At 36.7% G+C, this 21128-nt stretch overlaps 1 protein-coding gene across 4 annotated transcripts in view; it reads left to right on the plus strand.

Annotated features, from left to right (window-relative positions):
- The window catches only part of MAP2K5 (mitogen-activated protein kinase kinase 5), a 236612-nt gene that overhangs the window by 20863 nt on the left and 194621 nt on the right, over positions 1–21128 (plus strand). Inside the window, exons 2-5 of one of the 4 annotated variants that reach the window (XM_081048100.1) lie at positions 9985–10067; positions 13821–13890; positions 17539–17579; positions 18570–18637. In XM_081048100.1, the coding sequence (XP_080904226.1) occupies positions 10041–10067; positions 13821–13890; positions 17539–17579; positions 18570–18637 (206 nt within the window). In that variant the 5' untranslated portion in view covers positions 9985–10040. Of the gene's footprint in view, positions 1–9984; positions 10068–13725; positions 13891–17538; positions 17580–18569; positions 18638–21128 lie in introns of those variants that run through there. The other 3 variants (XM_081048102.1, XM_081048099.1, XM_081048101.1) reach the window with 3 other exon arrangements.

The following is a 21128-nucleotide window of genomic DNA, read 5'->3' on the forward strand; positions in this document are numbered from 1 at the left end:
TTTCGAATTTCAGTGGAAATTTGCATTAACATTTGTCTCAGGACTGATGTAGATAAAAAAAAAGGGAAAAGAGTACATTTCTAAAAATTTAATGCTAAGCCTGAAAAAGTCAACTATGATGAAGAGACAAAGATAGCTTCCGAGCCCCGATTTGCGCTTTCCTCTTACTTTGTTTTATTTCCTCTTATTTGTTTTTTATTTCATCGGGGTTTGTTATCTGTTTATAAAACCTTCTCTCCTGGCCTGTTGGAGAGAGCATTGGACTGGAAGTCAGGAGACCACTGCTTCCCCTGGCTCCCTGGCCTTAGGCAAATCACTTAACCTTTCTGTGCTGGAGTTGGCTATCTGTCAATTGCGGATAATAATACTTGTCCCTTCTACTGCCCAGGGTCATTGTGATGATCAAATGAGAGAACAGACAGGAGAGCCCTTTGAAAACTTAAAAGTTCTATACAAATGCAAAATTGTATTATGGTGGAAATGTTGGAATCAGGGTCCTTGCTTTTCATGAGACTCTAATTTTAGCCAACAGTTAGGGTGTAGGTTTTTGATAGACCTCAACTTCAACCCAGGATATTGTTTCATTGTAATGAAAACTGTAAAATATCTGTATGGGTTTCCGCCAATAGTTTTAATTTAGGGTAGGAGGAAAGAGAACAAGAAGGATGGCATGATTAACAGAGCGTTGCATTCAGAGCTGCACAGAGTAGGAAAAGTCAATTTCCCATTGACTTCCCATTAACTTATTTGAGAGTCTTTGTGCACTGAGAATTTAGAGCAGGGCTCATCAGCACCTTGAAAGGCAGACTAGGCTGGTCTGCTGAAAGGTCTAGCACTAGAATTGATAGATTGGCTAACTCTCCTGAGAATGTGACATGCTTATTTTTAGAAAACACACACAGAGATTGGGTCTAAGTATTTTCACATATATCTATTGCAGAGAGTACATTACTGACATCAGTGTACCTTCATTATGTCTGTGACATAACCACACACAAAGGTGTGTTTTCAAAAATGTACTTTTGGGAAGATTCGATAAATTGTGCCTTTTAAGAATGTTACTGCATGTGATCATAATGATAATAATAATCATTCTGTTTTTTAAGTGCCTACTCTATATAGTAGATGCTTATAATATTTAATTTCCTTTAATTTTAGTAATCACTCTATGAGGTAGATATTATAGTCGCTAATTTTTAGATGAGGAAGCTGTGGTTAAGAGACAGGCCCAGGGTCTTCGAGCTGGTATGAATGTAAATATGGAATTTAAGTTCAGTTTCTCCTTGTGCCAGAGCCCATGCCCCTTTACTGTTTTATACTGTTTCTTTCCTGTCCACCTCCTTGCACATTATATTGAGATCTTCCTGTGTCATCACCACTATTAAATTTTGAATGATTTGTGTTTGTATAATACCCTCGTTGAGATATCTGTAGCATATAGTCCTTATGATTTGGGCTTATTTTCTCAAATGTAGTGTTTATTTTTGTGTTATAGGAAAATATTAGAGTTATGTAATTGTCTTTAAACTTAAAAGTTCCTGACGTTTTTTGAGAGGAAAACTTTTTAGTCTAAAATCATGTAGCTCATTGATCCCTAAATACGTGGATTTCATAAACTAATCAATTTTCCATTTTTAGATTGGAGGACAGACATAGGCGTGATAACATTTTAATTTTGCCAAATAAAAATATTAATACATAAACTAATAAAATTATCCATTAACCATTTTATTAATAAAGAAAATAGTGGGAGTCATTTAAAGAATAAAATATTGGGCAGTACATAATCTCAGAAGTAAAGATGACCATTAAAGTGAGTAAATTTAATTTTAATGTGAAAACTCACTACATTATGCTCATTTTTAGTAATTTGCTATGGATGTTGAAAACTTTCTTTATGATGGCAGTGGTCCGTGCACTGTGGTCAGGCTGATTGGGTCCAGATTTTCTCATTAATTCACTGAACAAATATTTAGAGATGGGAGCCTGAGGCCCCCAAGGAATTTTAACTTTAGGTGGAGCTCCCGTTTTCTGATTCTGAGTGCTTAAGCAAAATATTTTAAAATGAAGATATCCCTGTGAGAGGTAAGTTTTAAGTCATTTAAAACATAAATGGATTTCCTTTTCCTCTTACTTGTTGCAGTAGCCCCTACCATTGTATACCCTTTGTTTATGTAGAGTCAGGTTCTGAATAAACATTTAAAAAGTAGAGAGTACAGGAGTCTCTTTAAAAGCACAAACAAGATTGGTTGGCTGTCATTTTGATCTGTCTGGTTTCTCATGGTTGAAATTCCTTTGTGTTCCAGTTTTGCCACAAAGAGAACCCTTTGAACCTAATTTCATAATAGATTTTGGTTGATACTCCTTAGTTGCCAACCTGCTATTAAAAATCTTTTTTTTTTTTTTTTAGGCTCAATTTAGCTCTGAAAAATTTTAATTCCTGGGTTTAGGTGCTGACATAGGAAGATACTGACAGATGACTGACCACATATTTACTGTAAGAAACACAGCTTAGTTTTTCATGTGGAATTCAATAAACTTGCAGTCACCATAGTATTTCTTTTAAAACCATATAGAGAAAGCAAAACTAGAGAGACTTTTAGCATAAATTCTTTATATTTTTCCATTGATTACAAAGGTTAAAGAATAAACAGCCTGGATCTCTGCATAAAGTTATAACAAATTTTGCAGTGTCTAAATTGCAACTTGCAGAATTACTTTTTTTCCTTTAATCACTTGGTTGCAAGCATTTTCTGGCTTTGGGCCAACAGAAGCATAAGTTTTTATCAGTAATTTAAATAGATTTTTGTATTAGACCTGAAAACGTTGCCTTTTTAATTGAAAACTTATCAATTATTTAAATTGCTAGCAGCCTTAGGCTGTTAATTTTATGTGTGCCATAATAATGGCATACAGTGGTTTTTGATACATGTGACACATGGAATATCACATTGTGGTAAGGATTTGTCATGACAATAGGTTGTTGTGTGCTGTTAAATAATAACCAACATATTAAACCAAAGTCTGTTCTCACACATTGTACCATTTTATGTAAGTTATTTAGAAGTTGTATTCTTTTCTTCATTAGATATATTTTAAGAGATAATGAGAAGAAAACAAAGCTATAATAAATTGTTTTTTAAGAAATGTAAAGTAATTTGGTCTCTAAGGAGATATTTAATGTATTGAGAGAATTCAGCAGCCAAGTGTTATTACAGCACCATTGTGTAGCTCTCTGCGTTTTGTTATGAGTTTGTGTTAATCAACAATCTGTTTTTATAGCATAGTTTCTTGTGAGTTATGTTGTTAGAATATTCCACTTCTGGGATCATGGCTTTTTCTCTGACACTATTGTATCTTTTTAATTCCTCTATAAAGTATTTTTTTAATTAGAATTTGAAATGCTTTATTAGAAAAAAAATACAACCAACCTACATATTCTGAAAACTAAATACCTGATCATTGCTAAGTATTTAAAGGACCCTGTTAAATATTCTCTTAATGTAGTTTAAATCTTTTTGCTTTGTTTTCCCTCTCATTTTCTAGAAAGACTGAAGACAGTGTGTTGCTTTTCTCCTTCCATCTTTTTGCATTTGTTTTCTGGTAGTGCTGGCTTCATTTCCTTACAGCATCAAACAGCAATGCTGGGTCTTGTTTATTGATTCATTATAAGCTTCATCTGTCATTGAGACCCAGTTATAGGAGGGGGTTATTTTAATTTAACCTCTGCTTTTGGCTGGCCTTTCATTAAGAAACTCAGCAGTACATCTTGCTTTTGTAAGTGGATTCATATTTGTTTCTGCTAAATCCTGTGTCTGGTAAAAGATTTATTACACCTGGCTCTCTCAATACTGAGGTGCTTGTATGAGTATCGCACAGCAGTAATAAGAATAATTTTTTTCATATTGTCCATTCTCTCTCTTTATACCATTTTTTCCCACTTGACAGAAAAGTATGGCATGAATCGAACTGTGACTCTTCCTGTTGTGTCTGAGCCCTTGTGTTTTTGTAGAGTGTAAGTAATTCCTTTGGTATACTTGACCACAGTGGACCTTGTTAGACATGGACACCATGAGGAAAAATACCTTTTGACCTCTAGCACCTTGTAAATTGGGATATGGTTAGCTTTATCCTGGTATGCATAACTTAGAGATGGCCTCTAAAATCATAGTTACTGGAGTTGGAAGGGAGGATTAGAGGTCTTGTCCAACTGTTTCATTTTGCAGAGAAACTGAGGCCCGATGAGACCAGATTCAATTGGAGGTTACATTGCTAATGAGTGGGAAGGCCTGACACAGACCCAGGTCTTTGACTCTCTGTCCCTTCCCTCCTGGTGGTTTTAAGTGATGTTTTTGTTTTGGCATCTGTTGAGGTAATAATTGTTAAAATCATTGAATATAAAAAAAGTACTCTGTGGGCTTTTGGAGTTTTAAAGATTTTTGTCCTTAGCTGTAAAGCTGAGTTTTACCACAAAATTTCTTGCCCAGTTAGGAGTTGAACATTTAACAGCCTCAGGGCCTTTGCTGTTAGGAAGTTTCCTTCAGAGAGCAAAGAGATTGAAAGCTCATTTTCCACATGGTGCTTTTAAATGTTCTCCATATTAATACGTCCTACTTGGAACATACTTTGTGGAAAATCAGCTCGGTTGAAATCAGCTCAGTCTTCAATGAGCAGTTAGTCTCCTAATTCAATTCAATTCATCCAAACAACTGATAATACAGTATATTCTCCTGTCGGGGTGGAGAAGTGGTAAAAAGAGTGAGAGACTGAATGAAATATATTGTTTTGGAAATAATTCCATTTTTTTACTCAAATGATAACATGCTCTAAGCTGTAAATAAAGCTTTTCTTTTCTCATTCTAATCAATGAATAAAGCATTTTTTTCAGAGGCAGATTATTTTAACTACCTTGTCTATTTTGTCTGGGACATTCGGATGACCTTGAAATAGTGATAAAAAACGTATTAGCCCTTTATTTGGCCCCTGTTGTGAGCTGTCTTCGGGCACCTTTGTTGGCAAGGAGCAGAAGCATACTCAAATTTACATGACAACAAAGGGTTTGTTATGTGGCTCATGGTAGCAAAAGAAAAAGGGAACAGAGCAGGCCTCAGCCAGGGTGGCATCAGGGCAGGGCCCTCCGGGGGCCATTGGCACAGAGGCTTTAGCCCACCTGTATTTTCTCATTATTATGGCTGTGTTTCCAGTTTAGCTCCATCTTTGTGGAGGGCTCAGTGTAGCATGTAGTTTGGCTCTTCTTGGGTCCTATGTCATGACAGCTAGGATGAGGGAGCAGAACCATGTTGTGCCCCCTATGTCTGGGAGCTTCTCTTCAAAGGAAATGATGGACCTCTAGCAGCGAGGGCATTGCCATTACGCCCTTGTTGGCGGCTCCAAATGAACCTTTGTGCTGTAAGGGCCAGTTTCACTGGAAACAACGGAGTAGTTTCTACACATATCTGAAAGGTGAACATGTTTGCTATTATAAAGTTAGAGGAATTCAGTAAGTTGTCAACCAAAAAGGTGTAAATCAAGGTAATTGAAAATTTCAGAATAAGGTGTTTCTCTCTAAATATATGTTTTTTTATTATATATATATATGTTCCGTATTTCCCACTGCCATTTATTTATTTATTATTAAAGTATAGTCAACATACAATATTATTGTTTCAGGTGTACAACATAGTCATTCGACATCTATATACCTCATGATGCTATCACCATCATAAGTCTAGTAACTATCTGTCAACATGCAGAGTTATGACATTATTGACTATATTCCTTGTGTTGTACATTACATTCCTATGACATATATTTTATAACTGGAGGTTTATACCTCTTAAACCCCTTCACTTCTAATTCCAACACCCCACTCCCTCTGGCAGTCATCAGTTTGTTCTCTGTATCTGTGAGTCTGTTTCAGTTTTGTTTTGTTTATTCATTCTGTTTTTTAGATTCCACATATAAATAAAACCATACGGTATTTGTCTTTCTCTGTCTGACTTAATTTCATTTAGCATAATACCCTCTTAGTTTCTCCATGTTGTCACAAGATTTCATTCTTTTTTATGACTGAATAATATTTCTGTGTGTGTGTGTGTGTGTGTGTGTGTGTGTGTGTGTGTGTGAGACATCTTATTTATTCATTCATCTATCGATGGACACCTAAGTTGCTTCCATATCTTGGCTATTGTAAATAATGCTGCAGTGACCATAGTGGTATATATAGCTTTCAAGTTCGTGGTTTTGTTTTCTTTGGATAAATATCCAAAAGTGGAATTGCTAGGTCATATGGTAGCTCTGTTTTTAATTTTTTGAAGAACCTGCATCCTGTTTTCCATAGTGGCTGCATCAATTTACAATCCCACCAACAGTGCACAAGTGTTCCTTTTCTCCACATCCTTGCCAATACTTGTTTTATTTATTTATTTTTTAATAGCATTCGAGCAGTAGGCCAGACCTTTTATCAAAGTACTATCGGGACTGGCTAAATAAAGCGGTCTATTTGTAAGGTAATGTCCCGTTTGGCCTGCTGTCTGCATGGGCTGATGGGCCTGTTTTATTTAAGTGGCAGGTTCCCTGAAGCTGCTATTTAAACTTCTCCTACTTTAGAAGTATACCATCGCTGCAGCCTAGAAATCAGGTGAAAGGTTAGGGTAGTCACTGCCTCAAGCAGTGGTGACTGAAAGCTTCAGCTGAGAGGATCCTACAAGTTTTGGACCCATCGGAATACACATTTGAACTCCTGCCAATGCACATTACCTTATACTTGACCAAGTTGAATTTCCTCTGCTGTTGGTTGCCCAAACCTCTGTTAAGACCGTCTGGAGCTCCCTAACTTCCTTTACAGTTTTATTATCCAAAACGAATAGGGTCATCATTCAACTTAGCCAACTTACTGTCTTTTTCACTTCCAAATCATTAATAAACACATCTATCCAATAATATTGGTCTATAAACAGGCCTCAGAGTTGTTCTCTGTTGATCTTTCCCGGGAAAACTTTTCATTTGTGCTTTTGTTTCTCATCATCTAATCAATCTATGACCATATGTGGACTCTTGTTTATAGTCATATAAGGAAGAGCATGTACACATTGTAGTCACCGCAGGGGAGGGACAGTGAGGTGAGTGGGCATTGGGGGACCATGAAGCCAGGTAAGTAAATGTGGCTGTTAATTTGGTATTCAAAGTAGGTTGGCTTCATATGTTACTTTTGACTGCTGGAGCAGTTGCGCTTTTCCTGAGAGGTCTGTGTCACAGAGGGAAACCCTCTTAATGTAAAGTATAGGAAATAATTGAAAGAAGGTATAACGGATGACACATCTGAGTAGTGTTGTAATTGAATTTGTAGTTGTTTGACAGAGTTAAGATTATTGGGTTTTTCACTGGGAAAACTAATAAATTAACTATGGACTGCAAATAGCTGGTTAGTTTATTGATTATTGCTGTAATTACTGACTGAGCTACATATAATGGGGTATGCTTGCAGTATTGACAAAACAGGAATTTGAAAATTTTATCATTAGTAGGAAAAAAACCAAGCATGCTATTCCTTTTAAGTTGAAATACTGCACTAATTATGTTGTCTGTTAGAAGATATGCTAAGGAGAGATTTAGGAAACTGTCCTGTTATAAATGTATAGAAGAAGAAGAAGAAGAAATAAACGTGGTTTGATATGTAAGACTTGCCACTGAGTAAGTTAGAAGGTACGACTAATGAGAATAGTTACTGTGTCCGTATTAGTTGCTATCTGCCTCCTTCCCTGGAACATTTGTGAGGTACAGTGCTAGCCATTGTATGGCAATAACTTCTTAGGTTTTGAGGGGCACAGGCCTTTTTGAAAAATCTGAGAAAGTTGTTTATTTTCCCAGAAAATTCACACAGTAAGACAGTTCGCATATCATTTCAGGAACTTCAGGGATCTCCTAAGGCACATAGAGACCCCAGGTTAATACCTCTGCACTAAGAGGTAATAGAAGACATGGTCCCTCTTCTTGATAAATGTCCAAAAGAGAAACAATGTTTCTTATAATACCCTTTTACCTACTATTTATAGTACTGTATGTAGTAGTAATTGAAGGAAGGGGAGGGGATACTAACTCAGCCTTGATAAAACCAATTAGTTAAGTTCTACCTCTCTACTTGGTCTAAAAGTTTCAGTGATCTTGTTTAGTGGTTTCTGTGTCACCCTATTTTTACACGTATTTTCTTCTATGTACTGTTGTTTGGAACTGGGAGATTCATAGTACTGTGCCCTATTTCAAGATTTTTTTGAAGTACTTTATAAGAAGATTTCCCATATACCACCTCCTTTGATTTTGATCTTGCTGACACCTTTGTGAAGTGAACAAGGCAAGGCAGGTTTTTACAGGTGAGGATACTAAGGCACAAACAAATTGCATGTCTTTCTCAAAGTCACACAGCTAGTAAATGTAGAGCCAGGACCTGAGATCACGCACTCACTGATTTGTTCACTTATTCATACAGCCAGTTTTTCATACACTAAGTATTTATGGGATAGCACCTATCTGGCCAAGTGCCGTGCCAGGTGGTAGATGTGCGATGAACATAATAGTTCATTCCCTCAAGGACCTCATGGTCTAGACAGGGAGAGTAACAAAAAACGGAAGTGTTCAGTGTGGAAGGACAAGAAAAACTGCTAATTACCAGGCAGAGTGATAAATGCTATAATGGGCTTAAGTGTGAGGGCTCTGTGAGCACAGAGGAGCACCCGACGCAGCTCCGGGGACAGAGGAGGCTTTCCGAAGTGGGTGGTGTCTAGGTGGAGCAAGCTAGGGGAAAGCGTGTTTGGGGCAGAGAGGAGCGGATGTGTAAAGGCTCAGGTAGAAAGATGCCTGGTGTATTCAGGAAGAGCTACCTGGGATTCAGCATGTTATAGCGGGGGTGGGGACAGAGGGCCGGCGAGGGTGTCAGATGAGGTCCAGAGGGAAGGTGGGCTAGATCCTGGAGGGCCCTAGCTTGAGTGACTTGAGAAGTGGGGAAGATGCAGAGTTAATAAGACTGGTGATTAAGCGTGGAGAAAAAGGAAAGGGAGATGCTCTGCGTTACTTCCAGATACCTGGTTTGGAAAACTAGGGCATGGTGATGTCACTCACTGAGATAGTGAACCCAGGTGGCAGAAGAGTCTAGGGCATGAGTGAGGGGTGGGAGAGGTAGGGACCTGTTGAATTTGAGGAGCCTGTGGACAACCAGTTGGGTATGTTCCAAATCTTAGGAGAGAAATCTGGGCTGGAAATAAAGATTTGTGATTCATCAGCTCCTAATTAGTCTCAATGACTCCTCTGGTAATTGAAACCTTTGAAGTGGCTGAAGTTAACTCAAGAAGAGTATAAAATAAGAAGAGAGGTTGATGAAAAACCATGGGGTAACTCCAGCATTTAAAGGAGGGGTGGGGAAAGGACCACTTCCAGGAGGAACTGAGTAGAGTGATTAGAGAGGTAGGAGGAAAACCAGAGGGGGTCACTAGAGAAAAAGGGAGAGGTCATTGTCAGCGCAGGAATCTTTGCCTGCACCCTGCTGCCTTGTGCCTCCCTGGGCTCTGAAAGATCAGGTGACGAGGCCGAACCCACACAAGGTATGAATGAGGAAGCCAACCTCCACCAGCTCAGCAGTCTACCCAGCAGTAGCCCGGTTTATGTAGTTAAATGTTTGGGCTATGAGAAAGATGAGATAACTTACCTTTTGACTCTTAAATAGTAAACATACATTTTATCGTCTAAGTGCATGGACTAGAATGAAAAGTATTTTTCTTGATTTACTGATAAACTGTTTGCTTCCTGTGAAATAGGGGTGATGGTACTTACAGAATAGTATAGGGTTGTAAGAAATTAAATGAATAAACATAAATATATAGTACTGAGCCTAACACACAGTAGGTATTCAATGAATGATAGTAATATTTGTGCATTGCTTTGTATCTCACTGTTTCTTTGTCTTTGTCTCTCCCCTCTCTCTCTATTTAATAGAGAACTTGTGCTGTGTAAAATTAAACTCTGCTGTTTTGGAACTCAAGTTTTTTCATATGGCAGATTTCCATGAAGAAAAAAATGTAATTATTGATTGAATTGTGCTGTTAGAATTAGAATTAGCTTTATAACAAATAGGACACTGTATGATAAACTTGCAAACAAAACAAAGCCAAAAATTGTACTTGCAATCCCCTTGTTGAATCTGGCCCTCTGTTTCAAATTAATTAGATCTTTGGATAACTATGCTAAACTTTGTCACATCCTTATTAAAATTGTTTAAGGATTTTGAAGAACATCTCAGAGGGACCCTTAAACTAATCTGAGTCTGGTGCTGGAGATTCCATTAGCAATCACAAAACTGATTAATCTTTTACTCAGTTAGCTTATTGATTATTGCTGCAATTACTGCATGTAACTGATTCTGCAAAGGAGACCAGCAGAAAGAAAACACATTTTATAACTGCTGCTGATGTATTCAGTTTGAGTGCAACATTTTGTACTTTTTGCACATAACTATTTTTGTATTTTTAAATGCTGGGACACTTCTGAAAAAGTGTGATGCTTAATATTATTTCAATATTAGAAGATACACTTTTTAATTTTTCAGCTACTAATGCATTACAGTTTACAAAACACCTTCATTAATTCTATTGCTGCAGTTTAATTTTGAGCCTCACATTAACCCTGTGTAGTTTACCCTTATTTGGAGGCAACTAAGGTTCGAATGATTGCCTGAACACTACACAAATTAGTAAGTGGCAGAATCAGGATTGGACCCCATTTCAATCAATACATATTTATCTGACACCTACTATGTGCAGGGCTTTTGTGGTAGGGATGATGAAAGCCAGGATAGGATTATAGAGATTAAGCTCAGGAAGTTATTTGGATAACTTCAAATGATGGCTTCATTAATGTTATAATAGTCACTTTGTTACTTTTCTGTCCAAACTGTGTTAAGTATCGTGGTATAAGATTTGGGTTTTGTTTATTTGGTTGGTTGTTTACTTTTTTATTTTGTTTTTGTCTTTGTCATCATTGTTTATTTTATCATGATTTGGAACAAAATTGGAAAGAATCCTTTAAACGGAGAATATATAACATCACTTAGATCAAGATCTGAAAACAACTTGCTGTTCAGCTTAAGTGCTGTCTTACATTTTCTCATGTGAGTCTCTCATTAATCGTATGGGTAGATACCCTCTTCATTTCACAGATGAGTAAACTGAGGTGCAGTGGTTCCTCACTGAGGTCCTGTGCTAGGAAATGCCCGGTACTGAGACTCCTGGGTGTGAGGCCTTGAATCGTCCAAATGCCTAGCTCCTCTCACTCTGCAGCACCAGTCTTATGGCCATTCAGGACTGCTCTATGCCAGAAGAGACTATGCATGGCCCTGTGTCTTATTCTTGTCGCTTAGGGGATGCCATGTAAGCAGTGGCCTGAGCTCCTAGGCCTGGTGCCTAGTGGTGGTCCCCTGGCCCTCACCTGGCCTGTTCCTCAGAGGTCAGTTGCTTGGAGTGGGCCCGCACCATGGGTTTAATTACCGCCCTTTATAGTTTATCCTTGATGCTGAATTATTTTGCTGTGTGGAACACAGATTCTCTGTTAATACAAACATAGATTAAATCCAGTATTTCAGGAGAAAATGTTCCCTGGGTTTAGAAGAATTATAGAAAACAAAAGCCAAATCCTGACTACTTGCTTTCGAAAAACTGGCAAGTGGCATACTTAATATCATTACTACTGTGACTGTGTTAATCGTGGTACAAACAGATACTATAGATTGCTACAAATTTTTTACAAAGATTGTAAAAGTGTGTATAGTTAACCAGTTGATTTGGCACAGATCTGAAATGAAAGGGAAATCATTTTTATTTATTTATTTTGTGAGGTAAATAAATAAAGTTGGAAAACAGGTCAATTTCATGCATGTAAGGTTTTATAGTAGGAAAAAATGCATTGCACCTGTTCTGACCCTTTACATTTGAGGTTATTTGTTTTCGAACTTCACCCCAAGCACCAGTTTCAGACAACTCTATAATTAATTTGTTAGATAAAGCATAAGGATATTTTATTTGTTTTGATTTCTAGGACTGTGAAGTAGTAACTGAAATTACTAACCTATTGTACACAGCAGTTAATTAAAGAAAAGCATTAACTATAGGAGAACGCCACCATTGCTGTTGTCTTGTATCAGTGTAAAAAGGCAGTAATTTTTTTGACAGCCACTGATTGGAAAGTTGCTTGCAGCCTTCCAGAAGCAAGGGGATACATGCTGTGGATCAATAACCGGCAAATTTCCCATTAAAAAGAATACCTGAGCAATGTTCCAAATAGCCACTGGCATCTTAATTTTCCACGGAAACCTCAAATACTTGTGTGCCGAGGACAAGTCATTTTCGGACAATTTTTCCAGACTACTTGTTAACAGTTATTGCTGTCCCAAAAGGTTGACAGCCTACATGATTGATATTTCATTTACTTGTCATCAGTGTTTGAGTAATGGCGAGCACTAGATTTCTGTGGTTTTAAGGAATATAGTCTCCTGAAAGACATTTGCCTTAGTATGTATTGCAGAGAATGTGTCGTACGTGTTGATGCTGTATGTATATAAGTTGTCATGTACATAGAAGGAGAGGATCAGTTTCCTTTCCAGTGTGAAAGCTCTTGGAGAGCAGGGTACACTTCTGTCAGCCCATAGCTTTCACGTTGTGTTTAGGGCCTCGAGTTTCAGACTTGGTAACTTGTGATTCCCAAGATGAGGTAGAATTTTGTAGCTCCCTTTATGTCTAAGGGAAAAAAAAACACCTTGATCTCGTAATAATTTTAATATGCATAAAAACAAAAAGATATGTGTCTCTATCTTCTAAATAGAAACTTCTTAAGAATGTCAGCAAGCAATGATTATCCAGGAAGAATTTCCTGAAAATGTGGTATATAATGTGTTTTAAATCCATAAACAGCATAGGTTAAAGGGGAGTTCTGCTCTGTGCCAGCCACTCAAAACACAGAATCAACAGTTTTCATCATTGGCATTTTGCCACCAAGAACATCACTTTGTTAAGTGAGGGCAGTAGAATCCATCTCCACGTTAGGTGGACATAGGCTCATCAATTAGCATATTAAGGAAAAAGAGAATCAGACTTATATAATACAACCTACTGAATGAATTTGTGTTTCTGAAGAAGGGTGAAAGCTTTTTTACTTTGAACTTTATTTTTTGTGCCCACCCAGAATTTTAAAGTGAAATTTGATCTATATTAAAATGTTTATAATATTAAAGCATAAAAGATGTGTTTGCTTGAAACTGGGCTGCCTTTTTATCACATTAATCCTGTCATCTTCGGATGGATCATATCTTACGTGCTCACTCCACAGTCTCTGTGATTTAGATTTCCATTATTTCTGCGTTTTCTATGCAAAGAGGCATGATGTTTGAATGACTAACTGGCATAGAGGTGAGGCACCTTCATTGTGCTCTGCCAAATCCAGGGGAAAAGAACTAAAGGCAATTGGAGACGTTTCTGCTAAAATGCCTTGTACATACATAATACATGACCATTTTCAAAATATTTCTAGAGGTCAAATGCTAATCTAAAGTCTTAATCAACAGTTCTACTTTTAAAGACAAATGGCAGTGTGGACACTGCCACTGGACTTTCAATCCTGAGTAGTCACTGTCATTTTAATGTGTAAATAGAAAAAAAGTATTCTCGAGGCTGATAATGTATATACCAGCAATTTACAAAAGTACTATGAATTAAAAAACTCATAAGTATCTGTACCAGTATGCATACATTACTGAGTAATCTCTTTCTATAATCTCTTTGCAGTATTATTCCACAGTAATGGAACAGCAAGTAAATGGACAGTTAATAGAGCCTCTGCAGATATTTCCAAGAGGTAATGTTGAACAAATTCTAATCAACAATGATTATTTCAGTAAACTGTTTCATCAACAGTTATGTTTTCCAAAGGTTTAAATGCACATAACATGATGTTTAGCTCTTAATTTGAAAAAACAAAAGAAGTATTCATTATCGTGGGGATTGCAGACTATATTATAGTTATGGCAGATAAAATATCTAATTTACTGGAGTAAATTAAACTAACTGGATTGTTTTTGTTTTTGAAGTACATGCTTACATTCGCTTAAAGAACTCTTGGGAAACACATGGTTTCTAAATCAAGACAAATGAATGATTTTAATTTCGGATATTTACAAATTGTGGCTCAAGTTGCTGTTGAGAAAGCTTTCAGCTAATACAGAAGCTAAGGTTTACTAAGGGGTTTTAGTAGAGACATTTTCGTAGAATGTTTAGTGCTTGGTTTTTTGGGGTGACATTTTCTAAATAATGGAAAGTCCTCATATATGGGAATATAATCGTTAAGTCTCCAAAAAATATAATCTGATGAGTATAAGTCTTGGTGAATCATCCAGTCAAATAATTTGCTTTTTCCCTTTTAGGTTTGGCACTACTCGCCTATGTCAGATATGATTATTCAACTGTGTAGAAACATTCCCTCAAAATGTTAATAGTGGAAGAAAAAACAGTCTAGCATAAACCATTAAGTCTTTCACTCGGTATACATTGCCCTGGTTGAAATCCATGTTTTCTAACCGATGGAACAGATAAGGAAATTATCTACGTAACTCTTCCAGAAATAATTGAAATAATTCAAAGTTCAAGTTACCTTTGTTAACAGATACTGTACAAATAATCATGGTATGAGTTTTCCAATTAAACGTTCTAGACTTTCATTACTTGTAACTCTGAAGTTTGAATGGCTCAGTTAACTAGTAGACTATTATTTGTACTGATAGAGTCTCCAAAAGCACTGGCTCGGCCAGCCCACAAGAAGATCTGGGTTTAAAAGTAATTTAGGCAATGGGATTGAGAGTGCTCAGTACGTTGTAATAATAACTTATTAAAGAGCTAAGTAAATAAAATCGGGCCATTGATAGTGTGTCTGAAATAAGTATTATGATTAATTCTGTTGCACCTGAAAACTGAAATCTAAAATAGAAAAAAAAGAAAAAGAAAAAGATGTTGCTATTTCTGTGTATTAGGCCAATAACAAGGATGAAAATTGTTTCTTAATATTTTCAATGACTGGAGAATTTGGTCAAGTTTCAAAATTGTTCCCCAAGGAATATTTATTCACCAGCTAAAAATTTCCATTCATTGTTTCCCTACTTAATGACATCATAACTCTGTTGTAGCAAATCCTAATACAGTATCCTGGAATATTATAGTTCCAATGCTGTGGGCCTTTGTTTTTTTACTTCTTTTCCTCAAAAATCCTTTCAAGTTTTGTTTGTCTTATTTGGTGAACAGTCCCTGTACCATTACTGCCCGTACCATTGTGCTCCCTTCCATGATGATAACAACCATTTTTCGACATCTGCTCTGTTCAGGCACCATACTGCTTGAAATGCTATCATTTCTAATTGTCCCAGTAGTTTGGCCTACGAGGTACTGTTGCTTTCATTGTATAGATGAGAATATTGAGGTTCAGAGAGGTTAAGTAACTTCAGAGTCACACAGCTTATAAGTGGTTAATACACCCTTTGTAAGAATTTTGTTTAAATTATAATTTGCTTAAAGTAAAAGGGCATATAAGTTAAAACATTAGTGGACTGTGCATGGGGATAGTTTGGAGGGGTTGGTACGAGTATGGGAAAGAGTGTAATGTAGGAAGAAGATACTTAAAAGGAGAAAATAAATGAAATGTGAGTGTCACATGTAGTTCGAGCACAGAACCTATTAGGCACAAATAAATTATTAAATAAAATTCTTCCAAACCAAATTAAAATTTTTTAAACTATGAGACTCAGTCTCCCTAGTATTTTTGCATGCTTTTGTACAATTGTTTTTAGTTTTGGTAGTTTTTTGCTTACTTATCTACATCAGATACGTGTAAGTGAGACTATGCAAACTTGCACAGTCTACCTAGTTGGTCTACCTGGTTGGTTAGAGGCTCTCAGACCTTAGATTTTGTGGCAGGCCCCATCTTAAAAAGAATCTCTGGACTAAACAAATGAGAAAGACAGGAAAAAACCATTCTTCTCTAACATCAGATGTTCTCCTCGTTCCAAGTAGGACAGTTGCCTTAGATGGTAGCTCCCAGCTCATGGTGAAGTCCTCTCTGTTGTTAAAAGATATGTTAACACGTATGAAAATTTACTGGCTTTATTGTAACTCTGACTCCAGAATTTTAGGAAATATGTGGTTACTAGGTTTTTTAATACTGTTTAGGTTTTTAATCATAAAGGTTTGAGAAGTCAGTTGAGGAATGATGCAAATGTTAAGGTAAGAGATAAGCGTTGATGCTAGCCTCTAATTTCTTGGTCAGTCACTTTCCTATTAAATGAAGTTTATGAATGTACTGGGTATGTCAGTGGAAATACTCTGCAATGTGTTAGGAAGTATTAATAGTCCCTCAAGGATCAGGTATCAAGTGTATGTGACTATTGTTTTGTTTAAAAAGATAATTTCCATTTTAAAGAAAGATTTGGAATCTTGATTTTAATGTATTTTAGGAAAACAAATAAAAACCCTTTATTACGGATTAGATATATTTTTCTAGGAAAATAACAATAAATTTGAGTATACCTAAAATACACAAAATTAAAGCAACTGATGTGTTTTGTAATTATTACTCACATCTTATTGTTATTAAACAGCTCTATTTCTTGTCAGAAACAGAGGAAAAATACATGTACATCTAAGAGAGGCGCAAAAAAAAAAAAATCAAATTCATCCCTCCCCAAACAATCAATCAAAATTGACGGCCCCTTAACATATAATATGTAGGGCACTGTAGTTTTCAAATGGAAGCAGCATACAACATGGGCAGGAAGCTTTTGTGTTTTTAACATTTGATGAAGAAGCATTTGCTGAATTGGAAAAATACTAACCTCTAACTCATGATGGTGTCAGGAAATTAATATTATTTTCCCTGGCAATGCTTTATCGTTAGACTTAAATATTAGCAGAGGTTAAGATTTGCAAGAAATGTGATAAAATTAGTGATACCTCTGTATTTTAATAAATTTGAATGCTTATTGTTGTGCGAACTAGTACTATTAAAACTTGAATATTCATTCCATTTTAGAATCTCTAACAGTATTTTTGGTATTAAAAGACTCTTCTCCCACTTTCCCACCCCTCAAAAAACCTAGCTATTTTCAAAGTAGTTTAAGTGATAGCAGATACACAATGTGATAGAATGAGGAAAGATTGCAGAAATTTGAATTATGAAAGGAATCTAATCATTTTAGCTTATTTAACTTGATTTTTATATGTTTTAAGCAGAAATTGGAATTTATATGAGGTGGTGTCAGAAAGCTCTTTGCATTTATAAATGCTCACTCCTGCAAGTTAAAACCCTGGTTCATAATTCCCACTTTGGGTCTTGGGAGCCACTTTTCAATCATTTCTCTCTGCTAATTTTGGTGTCACCCTCATTTCTTTTTAAACGATTCATTTTGAGCAAATTTGTAAATGGCCCTGATGTGTTCTACAATTTAGTCAATTACTGTTTCAGCCTGCAAGCCTCCTGGGGAACGGAACATACATGGCCTGAAGGTACGAATTTCAATAATTGTTTCAGTAAAGTTAGATGGATTTGTAATGCTGTGTTCCACTTATTGAAATGTCAAATAAAACTGCACTTTCTCAAGCTCTGACAAGCCGTCCTTTCTTTTTTTTTTTCTTTTTGGCTTTTTAAAAAATGGGAGGTGGAGGGGGATTCATCTGTAGTATTTGCTCAATATGTGTATATATTTGGATGTAGAGGTTTTGGTGCTGTATATTTTATTATTTGGATTTTGTTTGTTTGTTTGTTTGTTTCTTCAGGATAATCCTGGCTACTGGTCTCCACAAAGATTTATTTGAGTGAAAATACAGACGTCATTTCAGTGATTAATTAAGCACATAAGCATATTGCACACAGGATGCCGCCCTCTTCTTTTGACATATTTATGCTAGAAACATATATCTATTTAATGTCTTTTCATTGTTCTGTGCATTTTGAATTCTACATTCCTGCTTAAGGCTTTACATTTGAAAGAAAAGCTGGCTATTACATTAGATTCAAGCATTTTATAATTAATTACTTGGACCTCATTTTTCGGTGAATAAGAAATATTCTATCGTGTTCTGTTTGGTTTTAGAGCTGGAAGGATATGACAACTTGAGGTTTACCACTAATCCCTTAGTGTATTTTTAATGTCCTTTTTTGAATATATCATTTTTGTGTATACAACAAAATAGTGAATGAAATTTTTTCTCTAGACTGGAATTCAATTTTAGGCAATGAATTTAAAATTTTCCCTATTTATATGTCCTTTTTCTCAGCACTGTTTGTTTAAGTATTTGAATAATGACAGTAATAGTGTTATGTAATAAACAGGTTGTATAGTTCTGTAACCTATATACTGAATAGACTCCAACCGTGGGTCTAACAACAAGCTAATTAACCTTCATAGTGAAATGAGAAATTTGTGGCAAATTATAGGTTAATTAGAACTGTGTCCTCAGAACACAAGACTGATCAAGATTCTTCTTTATTTTTAGGTGAATACCCGGGCCGGACCCTCTCAACACAGCAGCCCGGCAGCCTCAGATTCACTTCCAAGCAATAGGTGAGAGCAATTGAAGTGCCCATAGCGTGATTATCTACAAAGTTGGGCGCGGGGAAGAAGCATGTGGGATGACACCCCTTTTCTGTAAGACCAAAACAATGTATGTGTATGTGGTAAAAAGAAACTGGACCACTTAGGTAACCCTAGCTACGTATCGACTGAAGAGAAAGAACCTCATAGCGAAAGATCAAATTCGACATGTTAAGGTATTAATTTTGGTCTGTGGAGTGGTTTTCCTACAGTCTTCAAATTATACAAAAACTTCAGTGCCTTTGATTATTTCAGGCCTTGATAATCTGGTTTGTAGATTGTTGAATGCTAATTTTTTTCTTGCTTGTCCATCTACTAACATCTTGACCAAAAAGCGGCAAAGAGAGAGTAAAGTGGTAAAATTTCAATTGACCAAGCTATGTTGCCCATTTTTGTATCTTTGGTTTCATAACAGACTGAAGCTGTTATGAAGGAAATAATTTTCATTAATTCATGCTAACGTTGCCACACACTGGGACAGGTACTCGAGACTTGAATCTTTTCAAAGTGTTTTTCTGACAGGCTTGAGAACTTACTCCCAAACTCTCAAAGTGCTGAAGTAGAAGGGGGAACTTCTACTTCAAGGGGGAACTTGCTTAAGCTAATAGAATTCTAGATCATCTTGGTTATACATTCCATTATTAAGCTAGAAAACATCATGTTACTGTACAAGCATACCTCAAGGATATTGCGGGTTCCATTCCAGACCACCCTAATAAAGCAAGTATCGCAATAAAGCGAGTCACACAAATTTCTTGGTGTCCCAGTGCATATAAAAGTTATGTTTACACCATACTATAGTCTCTTAAGTGTGCAGTAGCATTGTGCCTCACAAAATACATACCTTAATTAAAAACTATTGCTAAAAAAATGCTGTCATCTGAGCCTTCAGCGAGTCATAATCTTTTTGCTGGTGGAAGGTCTTGCCTGCGTGTTGATGGCTGCTGACTGAGGAAGGTGGTGAGGGCTAACAGTTGGAGTGGCTGTGACGATTTCTTAAAATAAGACAACAATGAAGTGTGCTACATCGATTTACTTTTCCTCTCATGGGTGATTTCTCTGCTGGATAGCTGTTTGATGACATTTTGTTCACAGTAGGACTTCTTTCAAAATTTGAGTCAATCCTGTCAAACCCTGCCACTGCTTTATCATCTGAGTTTGTGTAGTATTCTAAATCCTTTGTTGTCATTTCAGCAGTCTTTATACCATCTTCACCAGGAGTAGATTCCATCTCAAGAAACCACTTCCTTTGCTCATTCATAAGAAGCAACTCCTCATCCATTAACGTTGTTTTCATGAGATTGCAGCAATTCAGTCACATCTTCAGGCTCCACTTCTAATTCTAGTTCTCTTGCTATTTCCACCACATCTGCAGTTACTTCTTCCACTGAGCCCCTAAATGTCCCCCATGAGGGTTGGTTTCACCTTCTTCCAAACTCCTGTGAATGTTGATATTTGACCCCTTCCCATGAATCATGAATGTTCTTAATGGCATCTAGAACGGTGAATCCTTTCCAGAAGGTTTTCAATTTACTTTCCCCAGATCCGTCAGAGGAGTCACTATCTGTGGCAGCTATAGCCTTACAAAATGTAGTTCGTACATAATAAGACTTAAATTACTCCTTGGTCCCTAGGCTACAGAGTGGATGTTGGGTTGGCAGGCCTGAAAACAACAATTTCATTGTACATCTTTATCAGAGCTCGGGGTAACCAGGAGCATTGTCAATGAGCAGTAATATTTGGAAAGAAGTCTTTTTTACTGAGTAGTGGGTCTCAACAGTGGGCTTAAAATATTCAGTAAAGTATGTTGTAAACACATGTGCTGTTCTTCAGGCTTTGTTGCACTTATGGAGCAGAGGCAGAGTTGATTTAGCATGATTCTTAAGGCACTAGGATTTTCAGAATGGTAAATGAGCACTGGCTTCAATTTGAAGTCACCAGTTGTGTTAGCCTCTAATAAGAGAGTCAGCCGATGCTTTGAAGCCTTGAAGCCATGCATTGACATCCCCTCTCTAGTTAGCTCTTGAACACTTGTAGGGTTATTAATTGGCCGGACTTCAGTATTGTGTGTTAGGGAATAGGGAGGCTGGAGGAGAGGGGGAGAGACGGGAATGGCTAGTCAGTAGAGCAGTCAGAACACACACACTTATCGGTTAAGTTTGCTGTCTTACATGGGCACAATTCGTGGTGCTCCAGAACAAGTTACAATAGTAGCATCAAAGATCACTGATCACAAATCACTATAACAATACAATAATAAGGAAAATGTTTAAAATATTGTGAGAATTACCAAAATGTGACACAGAGACACAAAGTGAGCAAATGCTGTTGGAAAAATGGCAATGAAAGATATGCTTGACACAGAGTTGTCACAAACCTTAAGTTCGTAAAAGAAAAAACACAGTATTTGTGAAGTGCACTGAAGCAGAGTGCAATAAAATGAAGTATGCCTGCACTTGAA

Source organism: Rhinolophus hipposideros, assembly GCF_964194185.1.
Source record: "Rhinolophus hipposideros genome assembly, chromosome: 5".
In the NCBI taxonomy this organism is placed as follows: Eukaryota; Metazoa; Chordata; class Mammalia; order Chiroptera; family Rhinolophidae; genus Rhinolophus; species Rhinolophus hipposideros.